Consider the following 26191-nt stretch of genomic DNA (forward strand, 5'->3'; position numbering starts at 1 on the left):
CTGCCCCTGCTGAGCACCGATTCTCCATTCACTGGGCCGGCAAAGGAAAAGAGAGCGAAAAGGCAGAAAAAAATAGGTAAAAAGGAAACAAGCAAACAACCAGACACAAGTTTAAAGAAAGAATTACAGAATGGAAGACTAGCAGAGAAATAGTTACAGGGAAAGATATTAACTTTTTTTTAATAAATAGGTCCAGGAGCACGAAACATCGGTCGAGATTTTCCGGCCCCCGTCGCGGGCGGGACCTGCTGCGGGCAAGACCTCGCCCCAGCCAGAAGTCCAGCGACTTGCGGCGGAGCCGGAAGATCCCGGTGGCGGACAGGTGCGGAAAATCCCCGCCCATCAACTGGTTTTACTTTGAACTCAGAGTGGACCCCGCTGTGACATTAGCAGACATGCGACGGTGACAGCATCAGTCAGTGGTTTCTGGAGACAGTACTGGAAAAGGAAATACAACGAAGCAGAGATTGGCACCTCACTCAGGACAAAGTCCGAGGCTGGTACCACGGATTTTATTTAAACTGAGGCAGATACTCAGGCTTGTATAGGTCAGGTAGAAAAACTAAAACAAACATAGGGTTCTTAGTAACTGCCAACCTTGAAACAAAGATTTCACCTGTGAAAGATTTCATGGGGCGTGGCATATGCCAGTGACTTTAAATCTGAGAGTTTGTGATCTATGAACTGGGATGTAAAGGTGCTTCAGCCAAACGAATTCCTGAAAACAGGATCCAAGAGCATACTAACAATCTGCAGCAAAGTGGTCAAATATTCTTACTGATAGCTACACTGGAGGGTGCTCATGATAGTTGCCTGTGCTCGATCTAAGCACACCCAAAACAATGCTCCAACTTTTCTCGCAGGCTAACTTTGAAAAACACTCAGACCCAAAATCACAACTGAATTGTTCAGCTCTCAGCAGCTAAAATCGGACTTACAAATTTTCATGGTCCAAAAGGATATGAAACAGCCACATTTTTAAGCAAAACTTATACTAATACCTATGCTTAATTTTACAACCTTCATTCCAATATTAAAGAGATATTCGCCCAGCTCATTTTTGAAGAGTCAACTGACCTGGTAACAACTGCCTTTGATAGAATTCTACTTTACATAACTCAGACTGAGAATGAGGGCTAGGAAGATGGGTGGGCTGGAGAGGCAGAAGAAAGAAAGGAGAATCTAATCTCTGAACCTCTGACAGTAATTCTGGCTGTTAGGCTGGCAGTCTGAAATCAACAAAACAAGTTCTGATTGAAACTATTTGTGGCACCCCGGAGGTGAGGAGCTCTTGAGTCAACAAGTGCCATTTTAAGCAGGTTGCTGGTCCAGCCAGGAAGAACTGAGATGAGATTTCAGTTGACCTCCATGAGCACACCCATTCTTGCAACCCACTCCACACCCCCACCCCACAGCCCCGACCATCCAACATTTCAAAAGCAGAGGCCCAGTAACACAAGGAGTTAGTCAAACACTTGAGGATGAAAGCTGGGGAAAGACTAGCTGAGCCTCAAACATCAGTGCCTCCAAATTCATCTGTTCCATTACCAAGTGCAACAATCATCAATATACCAGGAGATTACTTGGCTGTGGGATGGTTGGGTGGGAGGGAAGTGTTTAGTCACAATGCTTCAGCCATTATGGTATGAGGTAGGCTTGATGGACCAGTTGGCCGATGTTGCGTATTGGTAATGTTTGATTATTCTCAGAATTTAAGTGTCTGTATTTGAGCTTATATTTAAACTGCAGTCCTAGGAGCATCAAACAATAATCTACTGCCTGCTGGCACAGAATGAAACAAAAGCAGACAAAAAAATTGCAAACCATATTCATCAAATACAATAGCAGACATCAAAATGTGCTCAAAGCTGTAATCAGATCTCGACTAGTTTGTTTCAGTTGAGAATGCCATTTGGAATCTTTGGTCATGGCTTCTAAGTAATAAAAATGTAAAATAAAAGTTTTTTTAAAAAGGTCAAGAAAAATGAAAGCTTCCTACATCATTTTCAAAGCAATTCATAAACAGAATCAACTGAAATTTAAGACGGCTGGTACTGAGGCCAAATGAACAAAATCGACTCAGGAACCATCTAAATATAACAATATAGCTGCAGAGAAGGAAGTGAGAATGTTTTAATTCTAAACCCTTTGTATATATTACTGTGGTGACCATATTTGAACCACACCTGTGAACTAAGCTAATTGGTTTTACCCTCAATTACATTAGTATAATCTATTTTCTAGAGAAAGTTTAAGATTAATTGGTAATGTCTCTTCTGCATCAGCAGTTTTATACACATATGTATGAGAGGTAACACTCCAACAATTATCACAATAGGACATCTTTGGCTAATTCTATTTATTGTCTTCCAATGAAAAATATTACAAGCCTTCTTAACGGTCCAAACATTTCTGGCTCATTATAAACAATTCCTAGTGTGCTTATCATTAGATAACTAAATTTTCTTCTACTTCCACAATGGAATTTCTTCCCAAAGGAGCTGTAACAGACAGTAAGACAGACTCTTACATTGTACAAGGGCAACATGGATAGCTGGTCAAACACTAGGGGGTTAAGTAATGACTTACAAAATGAGCAGGAATGTGAGGTCTACAAATGGGGCGATGTCAGTCTTCCTAGTAAATCATCAACTCAACCACATGTTGACTAGATCAAAGATTCAACTTGCAGGCACTGAAGTATTTATATTTTGAAGGGGAGATTTCAAAGTCAGGCCTGAACCTTGCACTTTTTGTGGATATTTATGGCCATTTTATAACTTATGGGAAGGTTCACATGTTAACAACTCTTGGGACAGGGAGCAATTTAACATCGCACAAAGACTCCACTCAGAAATGACAGCTTTTCTCACCTTTGAAACTTTCAAAGAGAAATTTTATTTTAGCAACAAATTTTTTGGAGCAAGAGAAGGAATCAAGTAAGAACAAAAGTAAAGACACAGTATGACAAAACTAATTCCAATTCACATTCAAACCCTGTACTTAACATCTGAGTGCCAACAGTAACTGCTGCCAAGTTCGGGTATTTATTCACTGTTGTACTCAGGGGTAATAATTCCCAGTGTCATTTACTCTTGTTTCAAAGACAACCTAATGAGCTACTTTTGACTTGTAGCCAGATTCAAAAAGTGCAATTTCCTTTGGGTTCAACGCTTTCTGGGTTGATTTTGTTACCTTTCCACTGACTTTCCACACACCGTGTCCCACTTGTCCCTAAGCTCACTCAACATGTCATCGAGCTTCTGGTGGTCATCAGCCAAAGTTGTCTTCTCTTTTAAAGAGCGGCCAGTTCTTACTGTGGTGTCGTACACGGAATGTTTTGCTCCAAGCGCTTTCTGGAACTCCTGTGTTTAGAAGCAGATAAAGGCTGTGTTAAATGGATAAACATTTCAATTGCCAACTGTCCCTTTTTCCTTTGAGTTGGCAGTTATAAAATATCTATGAAACTTCTCCCTAGAAGATAGAAACTATAATGTTACCACTGTTTATGGGACTTGACTGAGATGTTTGCATATATAATCATTCTTGCTGCACTTGAAAAGTAGTTCATTGGTTGCTGGAAACATTCTAAAAATGTGAAAGGTAAATTATGAATGCAAATTCCTTTTTTTATTTGAACTTATTAAAAGGTGGCAACCAGGCATCCAATGAAGACAGAAAGAAATAACTTGCGTTTATATGGTGCTGTTTACAACCTCAGCACATCCAAAGCGCTTTACAGCCAATTAATTACTTTTGAACTGCAGTCATTGGAGTAATGTGGAAAATGCAGCAGCCAATTTGCACACAACTAGCTCCCACAAACAGCAATGTGATAATGCCTAGATCATCTGTTTTTGTGCATTGGCTGAGGGAGTTAGTTTAACATCTCATCTGAAAGATGTTTATGTGTATACATGGGTGATACTTGTGAGCCTAAAGTAAAATATTTGACTTATATATTACCTTATGATTTACAAGTTGCATTTTCACTTTGTCTGGATCATTAGCTATTTCAAGATCCGAGTCCAGGTTTTTTTCTGAATCCTCTAACCATTCCATCAGTTTCTTCCAGGCCTCTTGGAACTATTGCCAAATGATAAAAAATCAGCTACATTGAATTGTCTTAAAATGACATCCTATTTTACTTGAAAGATTCCTGTAATTTCCAGAAGATTACACCATTTTATGCAAGATTTGAAAGAACAAACAATTAGCAGGAAAATTAGAATAACTTCGGCTAACAAATTTAAAAATATTAGAAAATTATAACCCGCAAGAGAAAACAATCCTATTACTTCATATTTTAATTCACTATTTCCTCTCCAGTTTATTTAATCTTCCTCCATGCCATGCTAAAAGGTCAGATGTACAAGAAGTCAAACTGAAAGGTCAAACCAAAAGGTCAAGCATACAAGAGATCAAACTGAAAGGCCGAATGAGGAGCCTGGTCCCAGGTTGCTATTGAGAGCAGCCTGATTAACTCATCCCATGATTTTGCTCGTTTCCCCGTAGGCATTAAGTTTGTTTGATACTTTTCTCCTTCACTTCCCCAAAGATCCCTAAGAAGCAGGAATGGGAAGTGTTGGGTTTGGACGCCGATTCTGCTTCTGAACAGCCATCTGGCCTCTGCCTTTAAACTTCTTTCACTGCATAGATCCAAATAGGAAGTTAAGATGTGTGTAAACTTTTTAGGTTAAGTTTTCCATTAAGTAGCAAAGGTACTTCATGGTCTTTGCTTTTTGGCAATTGTGACTGCATCCATAGTCATAAATAAAAGGTAGTCACTAATAAAACCAATAGAGAATTCAGAAGAAACTTCTTTAACCAGAGAGTGGCGAGAATGTGGAAGTTGCTACCACATGGAATGGCTAAGGCAAACAGCATAGGAGCATTTAAGGGAAAGCTAGATAATTGTGTGAAGGAGAAAGGAATAGAAGGTGATAAGGTTAGATGAAGAAAGTGGGAGGAGGCTTGTGACGAACTTTGGGTTGAACGACTTCACAACACAGAAACAGGCCAATGTAAAAACCGAAGCTGGAGAGAACAAGAAGATCTCCTGTGTACTTCAGGGGCCAGTTAGTTAATGTTATAAGACCAAAGTGACAGCAGCTAATAACAAAGAACATTTAAACCCTATACTTGTTAAACAACTTTAGGAGAACACACCTCTAAAAATTTTGATTTAATTCCCACACATGTGACAAAGGCTGATATAAAAACACTCACAGAGTTTGACATCAGAATTACATCGTCTGCTGATACAATCACACACAGATTTTTTGCTTTGTTATTTTCTGTAATGACAAGTTCCTTTACCTGCTTAGCACGTTTCCTTGCATCATCTAGTCCTCTTCCTCTATCAACAGAACGCTGAACAACCTTCTCCCATCGAGCTTGAACACTGATCAGCAAATTCTTAATGAGTACCACGTCCTGCTTCTGACTGAAGTATTTCAGGTGGGTCCCGGTCTTATCCAGTTCAATTATTTTTTCACGGTGCGAGTTGACCTCGTTGGCAAAAACCTGAAAATGTGGAAACATGATAGCAAACACATTTATTCAATGTAAGAAAGATCAGTATGCTTTGATATTTCCAAATTTCTAAATGTCACTTCAGGTCAGGTACCTTGTGTTCGTCAATCTGGAACATAATGGTGTCCAGAATAAGACTCGGTGATGAAGCTAAAGTCAAAGTTTGCTCTGCTTGGGTCAACCAGTTGATGAAATCTTGAAGCGAATTGTGGAACTCGGTGGCGAGATTGAGGGCCTCCTCCAACTTAACCTGCACACAACAAAATAGTTGTCAGCTGTTTCAACCTTAATGATTGCTACACATTCACTGAAAGCAATCATTATTCCTTCCCCAAATTACAATAGGGAAAGCTCTGCAAAATTCTGCCTGTGAGGCGCCTCGAGATATCCTGAGGTTGAGAAAGGTGCTGTGTTAATGCAAATTTGTTTGATCTTTCTTTGTGAGTTCTGTGTTTAAAGTGAAGGGCGTCAGTGGTAGGGATTGTAACATTTTCCATTTTGGGATCCAGTGTCAGTACTCTCAGGCTCGGTACTGTAAAGCTCCTTCTACTCTCCTCCAACCCAATCATCAGAAAACCACTCTTTCTCTCTCTCTCTCTCGCTCTACCCCTTTATTGTGATACTTTTCCATTTCCCACAGTCATGTTATGTCTGTAACCTCTGACTGATATTACCCACTTAATGCCAACTTTTGACAATCACCATCTTTGGAATTTCCACTAGTCCATTTTGATCCCAGCATCATTATTCAGCATTCACTGTCCTTTCTCATGTTCATGTTTTCTTATGTATCAAATTTTGCCTAATAATGCTCTGGGATGTTTTACTGTGTTAAAGGTGCTAAATAAATGCAGTTGTTGCTGTTCTTCTAGCTGGACTTGCAAATTATTCAGCAAAACAGGGGCTAATTATCTGCTCCAACCTATTAAAAGTTCGCAAAAATATTAAAATATTTTTACAAATTTCACTTTGGAAAATGCACAATGTTGTACCTTTCGTTCATTTAGTTTTACTTCAACAGATTCCCATCTTTCTTTCAGGTTGTTGATGCCTTGCTCCACATTACTGTCATCAGCCTCCTCACAGCTCAGCTGCCCTTTGTTTATCAGATTCTTGTAGATCTCCTCTTTGCTTTCAAATGCAGCGCAAAGTTCCTATTGTGAACAGAAATGTCACTTCTTTGTTAACTGTGAGCGTTCACACACATTCATACATTTACATTTAGCAACAACAAATGATTGGGGACAAGGTGGGATATCTCAGCTACCCTATCTGTGTTCAGTTCTGGCCTTGAATGGCGTACAGCACAAATTCACAAGAATCATATCAGAGCTTAAAAGGTTAAATTGGGCAGGAAGGTTGTGTAACGTTAAATTGTATTCCCTCAAGTTTAGAAAGCAGAGGGGTGATTTTAGTTGAGGGTAGGTAGAAATAAACTATCTGCCTCTGCAGGGGAATCCAGGAGGGGATATAATCTTCAAATTAGAACCGGACTATTCAGGATCGAAATCAGGAAGCATTTTTCACCATGCAAAGTGTAGAAAAAAATCTGGAACACACTTTCCCAGGAAGGCTGTGGATGTTGTGGGGTGAAATGGGTAGAATTTTCTTGGGCAAGGGTAAGAAAGGATATGGATCATAGGCGGGTACATTGAATTGAGGTACAGATTGTCACAATCTAATTGAATGGTATAACAAACAGTAGGAATAAATGGGTCTTTTTTGGAGTGGCAGGTGGTGACTTGAGCCCCAGCTATTCACAATATATACTGATGATCTAGATGAGGGAGCCAAATGTAATATTTCCAAGTTTTCTGATGACATGAAACTTGGTGGGAAGGTGAGTGGTGAGGAGAATGTTAAGAGGCTTCAAAGCAATTTAGACAAATTGAGTGAGTGGGCAAATACATGGCAGATGCAGTATAATGCAGATAAGTGTAAAATTACCCACTTTGGTAGGAAAAACAGAACGGCAGAGTATTATTTTAATGGTGGTAGATTGGGAAATGTTGATGTACAAAGGGATCTTGGTGTCCTTGTACACCAATCATTGAAAGCAAGCATGCAAGTGCAGCAAGCAGTTAAGAAGGCAAATGGTATATTGGCCTTCATTGCGAGAGGAATTGAGTACAGGAGCAAGGATGTCTTACTGCAGCTGTACAGGGCCTTGGTGAAACCACACCTGGAGTATTGTGTGCAGTTTTGGTCTTCTTACCTAAGAAAGGATATACTCGCCATAGAGGGAGTGCAGCGAAGGTTCACCAGACTGATTCCTGGGATGTCAGGATTGTCATATTAGGAAAGGTTGGGTCGACTAGGCCTGTATTTACTGGAGTTTAGAAGAATGAGAGGGGATCTCATTGAAACTTATAAAATTATAACAGGGCTGGACAGATTGGATGCAGGGATGATGTTTCCTCTGGCTGGGGGGGATCTAGAAAAAGGGTTACAGACTCAGGATACAGGGTAGACCATTTAGGACTGAGATGAGGAGAAACTTCTTCATTCAGAGGGTGGTGAACCTATGGAATTCGCCGCCACAGAAGGCTGTGGAGGCCAAGTTAGTGAATATATTTAAGGAGGGAATAGATAGATTTCTAGACTCTAAAGGCATCAAGGGGTATGGGGAGAGAGCAGGAATAAGGCGTTGAGACAGTGCATCAGCCATGATCATATTAAGTGGCAGAGCAGGCTCGAAGGGCCGAATGGCCTACTTCTGCTCCGATTTCCTATGTTTCTATGTAACAGGCTCATGGGGCTGAATGGTATCCTCCTGTTCCTAATGCAGTAACCAACTGATATATGTAATGTGCTGCTGCAATGATCTCAGACTAACACCAAATTTTCTCCACTGCCAATGGTAACCCGGACACTAATTGTAAACCTGGCAAAGTAAAGGTTGGTTTTGCAGTGCCCATGTGGGCAGCTCCCCCACAATGCATCTGTCTGTATCTCTGAGCTGCAACATAAACGTGAAACAGGATGCCACTAGATGCATTTCTGGCTCTGGCTGCTGGCAGGTTGAGCTGATGAAGTGTTAACACCTGCTACATAAGGACCAGTAAAACTGTTTGGCATCCCATTGGCCTGAAAGGAACTCCCACATCAAATGGAAAACTGTCACCAGTAGTGAATAAAACAACACTTTTAACAAGTTTCCTGACATTGTAGGAGACACCTTATTGTAAAACTGAGAAAAACTCCCACCTGGACTCAGATTTAACTGCGGCTCATTTGCCTGGGTTGTTTGGGGCCAAGAGGTGTCTATGGCTGTCATTGTTCTGGGAGACATGGCAGCTAATTTACCCATAGCAAATTCCCACAATGACAGTGAAGGAAATGACCAGACAATTTGCTTTAAAGATGCTGAAGGATAAATATTGATCAGGACGCCAGGAAAACTCCCCTGATCTTCTTCAATATTGTGCCATGGGGTCTTTCACATGGTTTAACATTTGTTCAGAAGATGGCACCTCCGAGATTTCAGCACTCACTCAGTACTCTACTGGGAGTGTCAGCTTAGACTTGTGAACTCAAGTCTCGGGAGTGGGGCTTGAACCCACAACCTTCTGATCCAGGATATCCTGCTTTTTTTTGCCAGGATACAATAAAAGGATGTAGATAGGAAATGCATTCGTATAAAATAAATGTTTCAGTTTCTACAGTAACAGGAATTGTAGCAGACTTTGTACGGTTGTATAAAAGCAGCTTAAAAGATAGGGTTCAACTGAAGCCAGTGCTTGGCTTTCCTTTAGGAAGATCATTAGTCACAAGTCAATAAGATGCTTGAACATTCATTGGGATTCACAAATCCAATCAAAGATAATCACCAGAACAATGGGCCACAATTTAACTGAAGCAATATTCTCAGCACAAGGACCTTTTGTTGTCGTTAAGCAATCCAACTTTGTTCCTGTTCATTACTTTGACACAGAAACTTCTCCCAGTTCTGTCACTAAACCATCTGAGCAGCCTTTGTCTTTGAACAATACATACCAGATGAACATTAAGCTGCTCCCTGGCAGTTTCTGGCAGACCTCCAACAGGTTTTGATGCTGACAGCTGACGTTCAGTTTCCACTAGCCACCGCTGCATATTTTCAATTTCACTCTGGAAACCTTGAGCCTACATCATACAGAGAAATGACATTATAATCTTGTGCTGATCAGAACAAGGGTAACTCCCCTCCCCCACCTTTGGCTGCATATCCTTCCCAACCAAGTTAATTAAGGACATCTCAGTCGAGCTTCCAGGCACCGGAGCGATCAGGCCCAGTAAACACAACATTCATTAAAAGCTCAGCAGCACGCAAATACACTGAGCAGTGTCACATTAATGGACAACAGGTTACCTCATCCCATTTCAATATTTAGAGTCAGGCTATGCAGGGAGGCCTTTCAGCCAGGGGGGAAGAAAACTTGACTCATAGGAATGTGAGGAAGAACTTTATTTACACGGCGAGCAGCACTTACCTGGAACCCATTGCCCATGAGGGTGGTGGAAGCGGGAGACAATCAGTGGTTTCAAAAGAAAATTGGATGGGAAATAAACTGGGAGGGCTACAGGGATCAAGTGGGCGAGTGGGGCTGACTGGGCTGCTTTGCAGGCTGCTGGCATGGACTCGATGGGCTGAGTAGCCTCCTTCTGTACTGTAAATGACTCTACGTTGCTGTTGTAGATCTCAAGTAAGTGAACAGCACCAACAGAGGAAAGGGAATAGGCCAGGGCCATCTCCTGCTCACTCTCTCAGCCAAGGTTCTTCGAGTGGCAAGGGAAAACCCTCAAAGGGTCTGGTGAGAAGCAGCTGTATTGCTGTTCATCCTCAAACTACAAAGGACATCTTTTATAATGGGGAACCAAAGAGGAAAAAAAGAAAGAAAATTCCTGGGTAGGAAAAATTAACACTGAGACATTCAACATTTGTCCTCATGCAAGTAATTTTACATCTTTAAATTTCTTTCAGCCACTTTTTCCCGATTGGCTCCAACATAGTGGCAATTCTGAAATGCAACATCTTGCTCCTATTTGGCACAGGTTTACTGGCGTAAAACTGAGGCCTACAAATTAATTTTGATTTGCATCAGTGTTTCTCACTTATAATACTATCCTATTGTTCTCCATCATGTTCATCTGTGAGGCTGGATTCCAGAAGGCCCTAGTAAAGACTCTCGCAATTGCAGTGAACTGCACCTTTCAGTATGGGTGCAAGCAAGCTTGCGTCAAATTCTCAACCCTGCTTTACCTGGATGAGAGCGCGATGCAGCTGCTGTTGCCGTTGATCGGTTTGTTCCAGAACATTCTTCCAGCGCTGGTTCAGGCTTTCCAGCTTGCTCTGTAGGCTGCTGGCTTCCTCCCCATCACTGGACTCGAGCAGGTCATTTCCAGCTTTGTTCACAGTCTCCACCGTGGATTTGTGGGCTAGAACATCATTCTGCAGAACCTAAAGTACAAAAGACACTTTTAGAAGATTTTGGTTAAGACTCTGGCTGCCCAGTGAGAAGGTGAGTCACGGAAGTGAAGAAAGGCAACAGATTCTGTGCTGAGTTGGCTGCTTCTAAAGTAGGGCAACGGTAGGGATGATACAATTGGCCTCCATAAAGGGGAAAAACCAGCCAAGAACCCTGATCACTATCCAGTAATTCCTCTCAGATGTATGTGTGGCTCACTAGACTCCAAGGAATTGGGCTCTTTGGTGACCAAATAGCCCGTAGCCACTGAATGCCAAGATACACATTAAAAATGTTCATTTGAAAACAAACTCTACGAACGGCAGAAAAGTGATGAAAACTAGTGAGCAAGTAAATGACAGGCTGTCAATTAACTAGGGTCCACTAGGGGAATAGTCATACCACTAGTGGGAAGCAGCTTTAGCTTTGCACACATATTAAACTTGTGCAGTGCAAATTGAGTCTTAAGGCCCAAACTGACTCCAAAGTGAAGCACAATAATACCACTTCTTGCAGGGAGTCTCTCTTTCATACCAATCAGGCCCAGTGTATAGCTTCTGATAGCATTTACACTGAAAGCACAGTGGTGGTGTGGCATAAAAACACTCTGCATCAACACTGCAGCTGGGAGTGTAAATGGAGTGTAAAATATAGTTATTTCATGTAAATATAATGCAAGCTATACTGATTAAGCTTACTGAATCTCTGCGCACTAAGTGGGGAATTTGTTGCAGAAATTCTGCATTTAAAAAAAAAAATTATCCTGGCAGATGTTTAGCAATACATATTTGCATTCTCCCTTCCTACCATAAAAATGAGGCGTTAGTCTGCCTCATTAAAATACCAATGCTGAAAATTTGCATTACCAAAACATTGTTGATAGAGATCAGAAAAAAGCTTGCAAATGCAGGTCAGTCAGCAGCCAGACATGAAAAGGTTTTGTATGGGATTCCTTGTCAGCACTCTCAGTTCTTGTGGTGTTGGTACGCAGTGTCCTACCCAGTACCTCAGCACTTCCTCTTTCAAGTACTGACTGACCTGCTGGGCATTCCCAGTGTTCTTTTATTCTTCATACTGGACTGTGGTGCCAGTAGGATCATGGGTTGAAGCTCAGCACTGACCCTTACATCCATTACCAGGCAAACCCTTCTGGTGATTGTCATGTAGTTTGTTTGAAAATGGAGGGAAGCAACACAATTTTAATCATCGAGATCATGAATCAACAGCTTGGATGTTAGACAGTATCCTTATTAAACTTATCAACAATCAGATGTTTGGTTTTAACAAGCTTATTGAAGGGGAGATGGGCTATGGCGGAAAAAGCAGAGGGGAGTGAGAGCAAGCACTGAATGTCTTCCTCCTGTGTTGTATGATTATGTAAATTGCATGGATCGAAATTGCATGTTGGGAGGGCCAGTTAGCTCATTTGGCTAAAAACTAAAAACTACTGCGGATGCTGGAAATCCAAAACAAAAACAGAATTACCTGGAAAAACTCAGCAGGTCTGGCAGCATCGGCGAAGAAAAGAGTCGACATTTCGAGTCCTCATGACCCTTCAACAGAACTAAGTATAGTTAGGAGAGGGGTGAAATATAAGCTGGTTTAAGGTGGGGGGTGGGGGTTGGGGGGGGGGGCGTGCAGGGGGAGAGAAGTTGAGGGTAGGGTGGTTGTAGGGACAAGCAAGCAGTGATAGGAGCAGATTATCAAAAGATGTCACAGACAAAAGGATCAAAGAGGTGTTGAAGGTGGTGATATTATCTAAGAAAATGTGCTAATTAAGAATGGATGGCAGGACACTCAAGGTACAGCTCTAGTGGGGGTGGGGTGGAAAGACTGACAAGGTATTAGTTGTAGATTTAAAAATAATGGAAATAGGTGGGAAAAGAAAAATCTATATAAATTATTGAAAAAAACAAAAGGGAGGGGGAAGAAACGGGGTGGGGATGGGGGGAGGGAGTTTAAGATCTAAAGTTGTTGAATTCAATATTCAGCCCGGAAGGCTGTAAAGTGCCTAGTCGGAAGATGAGGTGCTGTTCCTCCAGTTTGCGTTGGGATTCACTGGAACAATGCAGCAAGCCAAGGACAGACATGTGGGCAAAAGAGCAGGGTGGAGTGTTAAAATGGCAAGCGACAGGGAGGTTTGGGTCTTTCTTGCGGACAGACCGCAGGTGTTCTGCAAAGCGGTCGCCCAGTTTGCGTTTGGTCTCTCCAATGTAGAGGAGACCGCATTGGGAGCAACGAATGCAGTAGACTAAGTTAGGGGAAATGCAAGTGAAATGCTGCTTCACTTGAAAGGAGTGTTTGGGCCCTTGGACGGTGAGGAGAGAGGAAGTGAAGGGGCAGGTGTTGCATCTTCTGCGTGGGCATGGGGAGGTGCCATAGGTGGGGGTTGAGGAGTAGGGGGTGATGGAAGAGTGGACCAGGGTGTCCCGGAGGGAACGATCCCTACGAAATGCCGCCGGGGTGGGTGAAGTTCCCTGGCCCCAACCGCTTCCTCTTCACCATGGATGTCCAATCCCTCTACACCTCCATCCCCCACCAGGATGGTCCGAGGGCCCTTAGCTTCTTCCTTGAACAGAGGCCCGAACAATCCCCATCCACCACTACTCTCCTCCGTCTGGCTGAACTTGTTCTCACACTGAACAATTTCTCCTTTAACTCCTCTCACTTCCTCCAAATAAAAGGTGTGGCTATGGGTACCCGCATGGGCCCCAGCTATGCCTGTCTCTTTATGGGTTATGTGGAACATTCCTTGTTCCAGTCCTACTCCGGCCCCCTCCCACAACTCTTTCTCTGGTACATCAATGATTAGTTCGGTGCGGCTTCATGCTCTTGTCTGGACTTGGAAAAATTTATTAATTTTGCTTCCAATCTCCACCTCTCCATCATTTTCACATGGTCCATCTCTGACACTTCCCTTCCTTGACCTCTTTGTCTCAATTTCTGATGATAGACTGTCCACCAATATCCATTATAAGCCTACCGACTCCCACAGCTACCTCGATTACAGCTCCTCACACCCCGCCTCCTGTAAGGACTCCATCCCATTCTTTCAGTTCCTTCGCCTCCGTCGCATCTGTTCTGATGACGCTACCTTCAAAAACAGCTCCTCTGACATGTCCTCCTTCTTCCACCCACGGTTGTTGACAGGGCCCTCAACCGTGTCCAGCCCATCTCCCGTGCATCCGCCCTCATGCCTTCTCCTCCTTCCCAGAAACATGATACGGTCCCCCTTGTCCTCACTTATCACCCCACCAGCCTCCGCATTCAAAGGATCATCCTCCGCCATTTCCACCAACTCCAGCATGATGCCACCACCAAACACATCTTCCCTTCACCCCCCCTGGTGGCATTCCATAGGGATCGTTCCCTCCGGGACACCCTGGTCCACTCCTCCATCACCCCCTACTCCTTAACCACCACCTATGGCACCTCCCCATGCCCACGCAGAAGATGCAACACCTGCCCCTTCACTTCCTCTCTCCTCACCATCCAAGGGCCCAAACACTCCTTTCAAGTGAAGCAGCATTTCACTTGCATTTCCCCTAACTTAGTCTACTGCATTCATTGCTCCCAATGCGGTCTCCTCCACATTGGAGAGACCAAACGCAAACTGGGCGACCGCTTTGCAGAACACCTGCGGTCTGTCCGCAAGAAAGACCCAAACCTCCCTGTCGCTTGCCATTTTAACACTCCACCCTGCTCTTTTGCCCACATGTCTGTCCTTGGCTTGCTGCATTGTTCCAGTGAATCCCAACGCAAACTGGAGGAACAGCACCTCATCTTCCGACTAGGCACTTTACAGCCTTCCGGGCTGAATATTGAATTCAACAACTTTAGATCTTAAACTCCCTCCCCCCATCCCCACCCCGTTTCTTCCCCCTCCCTTTTGTTTTTTTCAATAATTTATATAGATTTTTCTTTTCCCACCTATTTCCATTATTTTTAAATCTACAACTAATACCTTGTCAGTCTTTCCACCCCACCCCCACTAGAGCTGTACCTTGAGTGTCCTGCCATCTATTCTTAATTAGCACATTTTCTTAGATAATATCACCACCTTCAACACCTCTTTGATCCTTTTGTCTGTGACATCTTTTGATAATCTGCTCCTATCACTGCTTGCTTGTCCCTACAACCACCCCACCCTCAACTTCTCTCCCCCCGCACCACCCCCACCCCCTCCCCCACCCCCACCTTAAACCAGCTTATATTTCACCCCTCTCCTAACTATACTCAGTTCTGTTGAAGGGTCATGAGGACTCGAAACGTCGACTCTTTTCTTCTCCGCCGATGTGCCAGACCTGCTGAGTTTTTCCAGGTAATTCTGTTTTTGTTTTAGCTCATTTGGCTTGATGGCTAGTGTGTGGATTAGGTTTACACCAACAGTAAGGGGTTCGATCCTCGTTCCAGCTGAAGTAGATTCGGGGCCTGCCACCTCACCCTTCCCATGGTAAATAATCATGACACTTTGCCACGGTTTAGTGAATAATCACCAAGGACCTGCCTTCAGACAGAGAACTCAAAAAGAAGAAATTTTATGTCATCCCTAAACTTTAAGCTTTAAGAAGCTGAACTGAGAAGCCAGCGGTACAGGAATGTGGCATTACATACGTGATGTTTGGCAATTGCGATTTCAATAGCTTTAGGATCTCCGCCAACAGCTTTTTGTTCATTTAACAGCTCTTCGGTGTGGGTTAGCCATGTCATCAGCTCATCCAAGGCATGCTGGAACTGTCCCAGAGCTAACAGAGCACCTTCCAGTTTATGCTGCAATTACAAATGGATTAGGAATTTTATTCAAGATGGAATAAACACAATTTAAACAATGGAATCATTAAAATCAAAGCTAACATGTCCAAGTCCTCTCTTCATTTAATTGAAGTAGGTGCCATTTCAAGGGTAACTATTCTTTTCTTTATTCTTTCATAGGATGTGGGTGTCGCTGGCTAGGCCAGCATTTGCTGCCCATCCCTAATTGCCCTTGAACTGAGTGGCTTGCTAGGCCATTTCAGAGGGCAGTTAGAGTCAACCACATTGCTGTGGATCTGGAGTCACATATAGGCCAATCCAGGTAAGGATAACAGATTTCCTCCCCCAAAGGATATTAGTGAACCAGATAGGTTTTTACGACAATTGACGATCACCGTTACTGAGACTGGCTTTATATTCCAGGTTTATTAATTGAATTTAAATTCCACCAGCCGCCATGGTGGGATTTGAACCAGAGCATTAGCCTGGGCCTCTGGATTACTAGTTCAGTGACATTGCCACTACGCCACCTTCGCCCCCAGAGATATATCTTTTCACTTGCTAAATCACTCATATATGAGGAGAAAAGTTAGTGATCACTCTGGTTTCTATTTAATGGCCAATTTAAAAAAGCTGAGTGTGGCAATCAATCAAATGTAAGGCAATGCCTTTTATGGGGGTGTTGGCATTCACAGGTCCTTCGGCCATCACAGATTTACTACCTGTCTGTTGACGATTTTCCCATCCAGATTATCCCAGAGATGTTTCAGCTCGTGAAGAGGTTCCTGCGCAACACGTTTGGCACCATCTTCGTTCACCTTTTTCAGTAACAACTCTCCCTGATGATTCAGTCGCTCCATCTCTATTTGCTGCTGATATGCCTCGGTCTTAAATTGCTGTTAAAAATCAGAAATACACAAACATCGCTGGATCTGTGCCGGCAATACTCCTTTCAAATTCACACAAATTTAGTGGCCACTAAAAGCCATAATTGACATTAATCTTTAATTCTGCTCCTCCGCATAGCTTCCAAAAAAAAAATGCAGATTTACATACCTTGAGTTCAGCAATTTGTTGCTTGACTGTTTCTAGATCAGTACCAATTGGAGGCATAGTATTTAATTTACTCTCTGCAATGTCCATCCAGTCAAACATAGCCTAATTTAAAGTAGAAAAAAAGCATACACAATGATATTTTTTTGTTATACAGCACATCCAACACAGCATCCAGGGACTCCTGAAAATGACACGAAATACCACTAAGCCATTCATCATTTAATATTTGGTTGTTTTACATTAATGGGTATATGCAGTGGAGTTGTTTGAAGTGCCACTACCTACTCAGGTTGAAATACAGATGTTGAAATTAAATAGTTTGCTAATGCTCAGGCTGGGATTTTCTGGTCCCGCTGTTGGCCAGCCAGCAGGGCTGGAAAACCACCAGCCTCAGTCTTTGGAAGTGAAATTGGAAATGGGCAGGGACACAAAACAGGTAGAATCACTCTGGCTGCTCCTTACGCCGTACAGCCAATTCTTCAGTTACATTAAAGGTGCTGAATATAGGGCAGGGAGTTTAACAGGAGACTGATGCCACGCCATCTGCCTACGTCCAACCTCATCTTGTTCTGCGTTCAGCGTGTTACCGGATGATTGTTCTTGACTTTCCCACATTATGTTGTACTATGCTATGGAATGCTCACTGCAGCACACCTCATTAGAAGCTGAAAACTAGTCTCCCAGGGATTGAAAGAAAAAGAACAGCACAGTGTGATTTTTTGCAATGTCTGACCTATGTGAAAATATTAAATACCAACTGAGTTTCAAATGAACACATCGCTTGATTAACGAGGACATGATTATCTAAAGTTCCTTTGTCCTTAGATGCAGTTACTATACCCAAATACTCTGGTCCAATAATTTCTATTTCACTTACTCTTCTCCTCATCAGTTACTACTTTAGAGGTTTTCCTGCTCCCATTTAAGTAAAAGTCATCGAAGTTGGGAGTTAGGAAATACCCGTTGTTCACATGTTGATTACAACACCCAATTTTCAACTTTACTCTAACTGACAATATTACTTGCAGAGTTTACTCTGAAGTCCTGATGCCTCAACCAGCTGTTAGAGGGGCTTTTTAGAAGGGCAACTTGCAAAATTGTTGCCCTTAACTTGATATCTGCTCATTTAAATGAACACAAAATCAAGGGCAGTGGGCAAATCATGTCCTAACTACGTCTAACTAAGAGCGTCATTCCTGTCCCAGAGCGTCTGACCAGGACATTAGCTCCCGGATTTTCATTTCGGATTAGAACAGGGAGGATATCTGGTTAGTTGAGTTTTAAATTGTGTCATACAAAAACTAACTGAAGTATAATTTGTTTAGATTTATTAACTGCACTGAGTGCAGAAAACCCTTGGAGCAATACTGATAAAATGTATAATCCTCACTAGCTATAGCGTGCATATCGTTGGTTTGCCCACCATATGTGTTGGACAGTTTATAGGGAATCGTTACAACTGCCAAGTGCAGAGTGATGACTGAGCTCACATAGTGAGCACTGGGGTATGGGGATCTCCCAGAGTTCTCCTCCAGGTCTGTATTCCTGGATTTTGCAAAGGTTGTCTGCAAAGGCTCAATATCAATCTCATCGTGTCTGGTAGCTGAGGTCCCACTCTGCCAGTCTGAGTGGAGCAAAGACATTTGGATCATAGAGGAGGAGTTGGTCACAGAGAAGAGCAAGATAAATGGGCATCTGGAGGTGAGGAGATTCCTCAGAAGCAAGGGAACCACAATTGTTTGGGGAGAGTGGGAATGGGGGTGAATTAATCCAGTCGATATGAGTTCAGAGCCAGGAGAAGGGACAGAGGTCTAAGAGGTGAAGGGCTGAACATATCCAAACTATATTGAATAAATCATCAAACAATGTTATTAATTAATCACAGTCACCACCCCATCAACCTTAATTCAAGAAGCTTGTTTATTGGAGCAATCAACAAGTGAGGGAACATCTGTTTCTCCACAAAATACACAAACCACCTAACACAGTGTAAGCAGTAATTGACTAGAATGGAGTGTGAAAATTGTTAGCTATTTTTGGTCGAGTTAAATCATTGCCTGATTTAGACAGGTCTTAAGCATTGGACGTTGTTGATTTTTATTCAACTAACTTCCAATGCTCCTATACCCAGGATTATACAACAAAGGCGAGTGTATTTGGAAGGGCCAAGCAAATTGGTTTTTGTCTGGCTTCAGAATTGAATCAAAATCACCAAGGATTGAAAATGAACCCAAACGTCAGCCAGGTTTGTCATCTGCACCAGGACTCAATTTTCTCAGTGGTGCAGTGTCCTTGATGTTCTTCCAAATTATCAAAAATCTAAATTGGGCTGCCTTATATAAACATAATCAACTAAGTCGGGGAAACCAGTCTGCACTCACTATCATGGCATCAGCTTCTGAATGCTTTAGATATTGAACAATTAAAGCCCATCCAATGAAGGGTGCAGTGCAGACAATGGGCTGGATTTTCCTGGCACTGTGTCTATGTGTGTGGTATTAGCTGGGCTAAAATCTGCAGAGGCAGATTCCAGGGCTGTAAGAAAGTCACCCAATTTCTGTTTCATTAATTTAGATGGATGGGAGGTGGATTAGACTTCAATACCAGTCCTGCTCACTGGATTTTCCTCTGTGCTGTGCCCAGGGATCTCATATGTTCATAGCAAGAACAGACAATAAGCACTCACTGCAATTAGAAATTGCAATTCAAAAGCTACAAAAAGCAAATATTTTTAAAGTATTAGCCTGTGACAAAGGAATTATTCCAAGCCACCAAGAAAAAACCAACACTTTCATCTGACTGCAGCTGAGGGGTAGTTTATTTCTCTATCCTGTTAGATTACCTTTAGCTTTATAACTAAATGGAAAACTATCTTAAGTCAGGTGGTCAAGTGTCAGGCTACAAGCTGTAGAAAAGAATTTAAAATCAAAACATGATACCTGTAGCGCATCCTGGAACTGAACAGCCTCCTGCATTGCTTCATCCAACCTGTCAATGCGATCTTTCCATGCCTTGTTCAGATTGTCCCAGGTGCAATTCAGCTACAAACAGAAAATAGGAATATGTTCAACCTTAACATATGTATTACAAATGAAAAAAGCATGATCCTCACGTAAAAACCAAATCAAAACAGTCAAAAAGCTTGCTGACAATGACCCTTCATCAATTGGGGCTATAAAATGTCCACAATTATATTACTGTTCAAAAACTAAAGGACACATTTTTCTCCCCATATTCTACCCTATTCCAATCTCCTGACAATGCTGACTCTTGCTGGGGACAATTCACAGAATCCTAGCAGCCCTACCTGTAGCTTACCCTGTTCATTCTCTATGTAGGAGCCCATTGCAGTGAATGTTAATGAGTTATTTGAACAGAAGGGCATCATCGTTGAGGCTTAGCCTGATATGGAGGCAAAAACCTTGCAGCAGTGGTCAATGGATACCAATCAGGAGTGGAAATCCTGGCTTGTTTTGCCTCTCCCTAGAATGACTGAGGTCAAGTGTACTGGCCTCAACCTGCTGAAATGACCTGACTCAGCCTGACCAACAATTTGTGTCTGGAAATGTACCAGGGCAAATTTGGCACAATGGTGTAGTTATTCACTAAGTAACCAGTGGAGTAAATCAGTTTAGGATGTTTTTACATCAATAATGTGTCGGCTGTGGCTCAATGCGTAACACCATTGTCTTTGAGCCAGGAAGTTGTAGGTTCAAGGCCCACTTTAGAGGCATAAACAGTCACCAGGCTGACACTGCAGTCCAGCACTGAAGGGAGTGCTGCACTGTTGGAGCTGCCGTCAAGGTGCTTGACAGGGTAGATGCAGAGAAAATGTTTCCACTGGCTGGAGAATCTATAATCTTAGGATAATAGGAGTCAGACATTTAGAATTGAGGTGAGGAGAAATTTCTTCACTCAAAAGGTTGTGAATCTTTGGAATTCTTTACATCAGACAGCTGCGGTTGCTCATCTGTCGAGAATGCTCAAGGAAGAGATTTGCAGATTTTTGAGTACTAAATGATAAAGGGTGGGAAGGTGGAGTTGAGGTAGAAGATCAGTCGTGATCCTATTGAATGGTGGAGCATACTTGAAGGGCGAAATGGTCTATACCTGCTCCTATTTCTCATGTTCCTATGTGACATGACCAAGGAGGGAGCCATTCATAGTTTGTGGACTCCAACTTGAGTTCTGCCTTCAGTCATCTTAATAAACATAAAAGTGACCATTTTAAATGTTCTCTTTTACATGTGAATGAGCCCAATCTCAACATTCAAATGAAGATGTTGATAACTAGCCTTCATCCATCATATAGCATTATAAAGTGTGTACAATTTCACACTCATTACTAAACTAAGCACCCTAACAGTCACATTTTGAACTGGGTGGTTTCAAACAGATTCTGTGGGTTTAACTATCTGAGACACACATGTATGCACACCTCATCTATGTTTTTCTTCACAACGGGCTTATCGGGCTCTCCACAGGCTGAGGTCAACTCAGCTCCGAGGTTCTGAACAATCTCCAGCTCCTCCTGAAGCCCATCTACTTCTTCTTTGATCGTCTAGAAAAGAAAATGAAGTCAAATAAAAACTTAAAAATCCATATAACAACTGAACCAAGAGAAATATTACAGAGTAGGCAATGGTCGCTCTAATAATTAGAACTACTACTCCTGAGATGCCCTACATTCTTTAACACTCTTCCGTAAAACACTGCAAGAGAAACATTTTTGCCAATCTCCTCCTGAAGACTAGATTATGGCTCCACAGGTCAACTTGTGGTACCCTGTCCAGTTGCCCATGCCAGACTCTGTCGCGAAAATGGACTGGTTGTTGGAATTTAACGTCATTATCCTTCTTGATTAACGCTACAGCACAGAGTCCTCTCTCTCAACTGTCCAGCTGGGTATCTCCACATGGTTGAAGACCAATTTAAATCTTTCAGACTTGGTGCAATTCCAAAACAATGTGATTGTGAATTAAGATTGGGGTAATCCAAAAGTTATACAGGGCTCTAATCTAATGGCGAGAGCAAATGCCATCTGTGTATAGTTCCAGGATGTGAAGCATTAGGATTGTCATCTAAACTTTGTGCTTGGATAGAAACCCAGGCTGAGTGTCACAGCAAGTGACAGTCATCAATCTCACTCCCAGTGAAGACCCTTGAGTCAAGTCTATAGCATCTACATAATCTTCTGTCTTACAGATCTACCATCTCAATTTTTAGGGCATGGAGAGCTAAAGTCCAGCCACAGTTCAGGAACAGTAATATTAATATATCATTCTACTATATTCACTATGGCTGCCTATACTACCAAGTGTCTTCTTCTTCTTGAGATCTCTGTCCAAAGGCAGGTCTTTGGTGAATATTCACCGAGCCGCGGCAAAGTGTCTTTTCTTTAACCACAGGTAAGGCATGAAGGCAGACCCCCAAATCTAACTAAGCCGGAATGGGAATCGAACCCTGTGCTGTTGGTGTTAATCTGATCGACACGTCTGCCATCTAGCTAACTGAGTGAACTGTGTCCCTCCCCCACTACCAAGTCACATGTTCTAAAAAGAGAACAAATTCCTCTGTGTGAAACAAGTATACACAATTACAGAACATGTTTACATTTTCAATATATATTATATATATATGTATATATAGAACACCCAAGGTACCTTCCCAATGGAGGGTAAAAGAACCTACAATACCGAAGGCCAACAACACAATGGGTTTCCTGACCTCTAGAGCCTCTTGCTGTTCTTTAACAACAGATGGGTCTATTCCGGGTTCCTCCAGTTCTCGGATTAAGTCCTGGGTGTCCTTAATAGTGACAATAAGGGCGGAATGATCACACCAGAATTTTTCTGCCAGATCCATCACATCAAGCAGCTTGGCCTCCCGTTCCTCTGCCCGAGCTTTGATGTCAGCCCAGTAGAAAATCATTTTGTCCAACTGATCTTGAACAGCTGAAAGGCACAATAATCTCATCAGAAACAAATTGTCTATCAGTCCAGTCATGTTAATTTACAGGTGAGATACTGTGCTTCTAATGGTTATTTCAGTAGACGTGTAATCCAAAGGCCTGGACGAATGATCCACAGAATGCAATTTCAAATCCCACCACTGGGCAATTGGAATTCAGTCAAAAAAAAATCTGGAAATAAAAAGCTGTCACCAGTGAACATGACCATGTTGTAAAAGTCCGACTTGTTTACAAATGTCCTTTAGGAAGGAAACTGGCTGTCCTTACCCAGCCTGGTCAGTATGTGACTATGGTCCCTCACCTGTCTTAACCAGTGGGCCTTGCGAGCCCCTCAGTTGCACCAAACCTCAGAGGATGGACAATAAATATTGACCTTGCCAACGACACCTGCAACCTAAGAATTAATTTTAAAAACGCTGGCTGGAAAGGCTAGAACTTTAGCATTGGATTATTTTCATTGTCATTTTTATTTAAGACTTTCATTTTAAAATGGAATGGTAACAAACTGAATGTATATCATCACTCAGCACACCTTACCAGCCAGCATTCAATGCAACGTCTTGATGAATCACAAGTAGATAAAAATTAAAATGCTCTTTCTACCGCTGTCATTTCAGAATTACCTTTTGCACAGAAATCTTTGTCGGTTCCTTCGGAACGCCCAATCAGGTCGTCACCTCGTTGTTTAAGGGTTTCAAAAGCAGGCTGCAGCTTCTCGAGTTCCATGTTCACATTTTTGTTTTCACTGATTTGCTCTCGGATTTTTTCTACCTCAGCTGAGATGGAAGGTGGTTGTTGTAATCGGACGGCGATGCGTTCCAGTGCCTCGAGCATGGGGCTGATCTTGTCGTGAAACTGCAAGAGGGTGGGAATATCAGGGTCATCTGTAACGCATGTCACAGAACACATTGCTGGGCACAAAGAGATGTTTGCCCTGTGTGCTCTCCCCTGCCTGTGCACTCTGCCCTAACCAGATCTTATCCATGGACCTACATTCTCTTCAACACCACTTGTCGTAATTTTTGCAACGTCTTCTATCAAATGCCTTCTAAAACTCCATATATAAAGTATCCACCACATTCCCTTAACCAGATGATTTGCTGAAAGCACAATGTCCCTTTAAAACCTCATTCTGACTAAGCCCCAACTTGTTTCGGCCTTCTGAAGTAATTATTAAATCCATCCTCTATCACAGGCTCTGGAGCCCACAACTTTCTGATGTTTTTGTGATGTTGCCACGTTTAGGAGCCAGGATTTCAGAGGTTGTGCTCCTGAGGAGTGCTGGCCTCATTAAGGGTTTTAAGGACATTTTAACTGATCCCATGCTGGACCCTGCAGCTGTCTCACTGACCACGATACACACCTATTTCTGAGGAAGTAAACTGTGACTTTATGTCATTTGATGGTAGAGCTACACACCTGTTGCTCATCTTATTCCTTTAATCTTTATTTTAATGGAACATTTTTTTGTTGTTGTTTAAGCTTTTTTTGTTGCATTGCAAGACTTTGAATTACAACTCTTGCTAGCAACAACTAAAGAATGGGGACTCCTATAAGAGGTGAGGAGGGATTTAAATATGGAGGAGCTTAGACAGATATTGAATATATGGGAGGAAAGGTGTGACTGTAGCTTAGACACTGTGGACATACCTATGACAAGTCCAAGACACTAACTTGCTAGCCAGTGGGCATTGCTGTTCTTGTGCATACCAGAAGAAATCAGTCTTCAGCGTCCCTGCTTTACAAAAGGGACAGTTTAACAGCATACTCCTGAAGACCAATTCAGAAAGCTGGCTATTCCATTTGACATTAGGGTCACCACCATCGACACGTGCTCAATGAAGGCAGCTGGTCAACTGCAGTTGCAACAAAGCTGAGTGATGGAGGCAATAAGGGGCCCCAATTTTTAAAAATTCATTTATGGGATGTGGGCGTTGCTGGCTGGGCCAGCATTTATTGCCCATTCCTATTTTCCCTTGAGAAGGTGGTAGTGAGCTGCCTTCTTGAACTGCTGCAGTCCATGTGGTGTAGGTACACCCACAGCGCGGTTAGAAAGGAATTTCAGGATTTTGGCCCAGTGACAGGTTGGTGAGTGGCTTGGAGGGCCAGGTGGTGGTGTTCCTGTGTACCTGCTTGTCCTTCTAGATGGGAGTGGTCATGGGTTTGGAAGATGTTCTTAAGGAGCCTTGGTGAGTTCCTGCAGTGCATCTTGTAGATGGTACACACTGCTGCCACTGTGCGTCAGTGGTGGAGGGAGTGAATGTTTGTGGATGGTGTCAAGCTTCTTGAGTGTTGTGGGAGCTGCACTCATCCAGGCAAGTGGAGAGTATTCCATCACATTCTTGATTTGTGCCTTGTAGATGGTGGACAGGCTTTGGGGAGTCAGGGTGTGAGTTACTCATCGCTCGATTCCTAGCCTCTGACCTGCTCTTGTAGCCACAGTATTTATGTGGCTAGTCCAGTTCAGTTTCTGGTCAATGGTAACCCCAGGATGATGATAGTGAGGGATTCAGTGATGGTAATGCCATTGAACATCAAGGGGCGATGCTTAGATTCTCTCTTGTTGGAGGTGGTCTTTTCTTGATACTTTCGTACTTCCATGAATGTTACTTGCCACTTGTCAGCCCAAGCCTGGATATTGTCCAGGTCTTTCTGCATTTGGACATGGACTGCTTCAGTATCTGAGGAGTCGCGAATGGTGCTGAACATTGTGCAATCATCAGCGAGCATCCCCACTTCCAACCGTATAACGGAAGGAAGGTCACTGATAAAGCAGCTGAAGATGGTTGGGCCTAGGACACAGCCCTGAGGAACTCCTGCAGTGATGTCCTGAAACTGAGACATTTGACCTCCAACAACTACTAGTTATGACTCCAACCAGCAGAGAGTTTTCTCCCTAATTCCCATTGACTCCAGTTTTGCTAGGGTTCCGCGATGACATACTCTGTCAAATACTGCCTTGATGTCTGGAGCTGTCACTCTCACCTCACCTCTGGAGTTCAGCTCTTTGTCCATGTTTAAACAAAGGCTGTAATAAGGTCTTAAGCTGAGTGACCCTGGCAGAAACCAAACTGGGGGCCAGTGAGCAGGTTATTGCTAAGCAAGTGCTGCTTGATAGCACTGTTGATGACCCCTTCCAACACTTTACTGATGATGGAGAGTAGATTGATGGGGTGGTAATTGGCGGGTTGGATTTGTCCTGCTTTTTGCGTACAGGATATACCTGCACAGTTTTCCACATAGCCGGGGGGTAGAAGCCAGTGTTGTAGCTGTACTGGAACAGCTTGGCTAGGGGCACGGCAAGTTCTGGAGCACAAGTCTTCAGTGCTATTGCTGGAATATTGTCAGGGCCCATAGCCTTTGCAGTATCCAGTGCCTTCAGCCATTTCTTGATATCATGTGGAATGAGTCGAATTGGCTGAAGACTGGC

The 26191-nt window shown here is 42.8% G+C and overlaps 1 protein-coding gene across 29 annotated transcripts in view; it reads right to left on the bottom strand.

The window, feature by feature from the left end:
- The window catches only part of dst (dystonin), a 568493-nt gene that overhangs the window by 34604 nt on the left and 507698 nt on the right, over positions 1–26191 (bottom strand). For all 29 annotated transcript variants that reach the window (XM_078541812.1, XM_078541821.1, XM_078541818.1 and 26 more), the window contains 14 exons: positions 23385–23616; positions 22518–22744; positions 21229–21351; positions 19730–19831; positions 16791–16892; positions 16457–16630; positions 15597–15752; positions 10778–10975; positions 9532–9660; positions 6528–6689; positions 5630–5785; positions 5320–5526; positions 3967–4086; positions 3196–3365 (listed from right to left, as the gene is read on the bottom strand). In XM_078541812.1, coding sequence (XP_078397938.1) covers positions 3196–3365; positions 3967–4086; positions 5320–5526; positions 5630–5785; positions 6528–6689; positions 9532–9660; positions 10778–10975; positions 15597–15752; positions 16457–16630; positions 16791–16892; positions 19730–19831; positions 21229–21351; positions 22518–22744; positions 23385–23616 — 2258 coding nt within the window. The remainder of the gene's footprint in view (positions 1–3195; positions 3366–3966; positions 4087–5319; positions 5527–5629; positions 5786–6527; positions 6690–9531; positions 9661–10777; positions 10976–15596; positions 15753–16456; positions 16631–16790; positions 16893–19729; positions 19832–21228; positions 21352–22517; positions 22745–23384; positions 23617–26191) is intronic.

The sequence above is a fragment of the Cetorhinus maximus genome, chromosome 5, assembly GCF_964194155.1.
Source record: "Cetorhinus maximus chromosome 5, sCetMax3.hap1.1, whole genome shotgun sequence".
Lineage (NCBI taxonomy): Eukaryota > Metazoa > Chordata > Chondrichthyes > Lamniformes > Cetorhinidae > Cetorhinus > Cetorhinus maximus.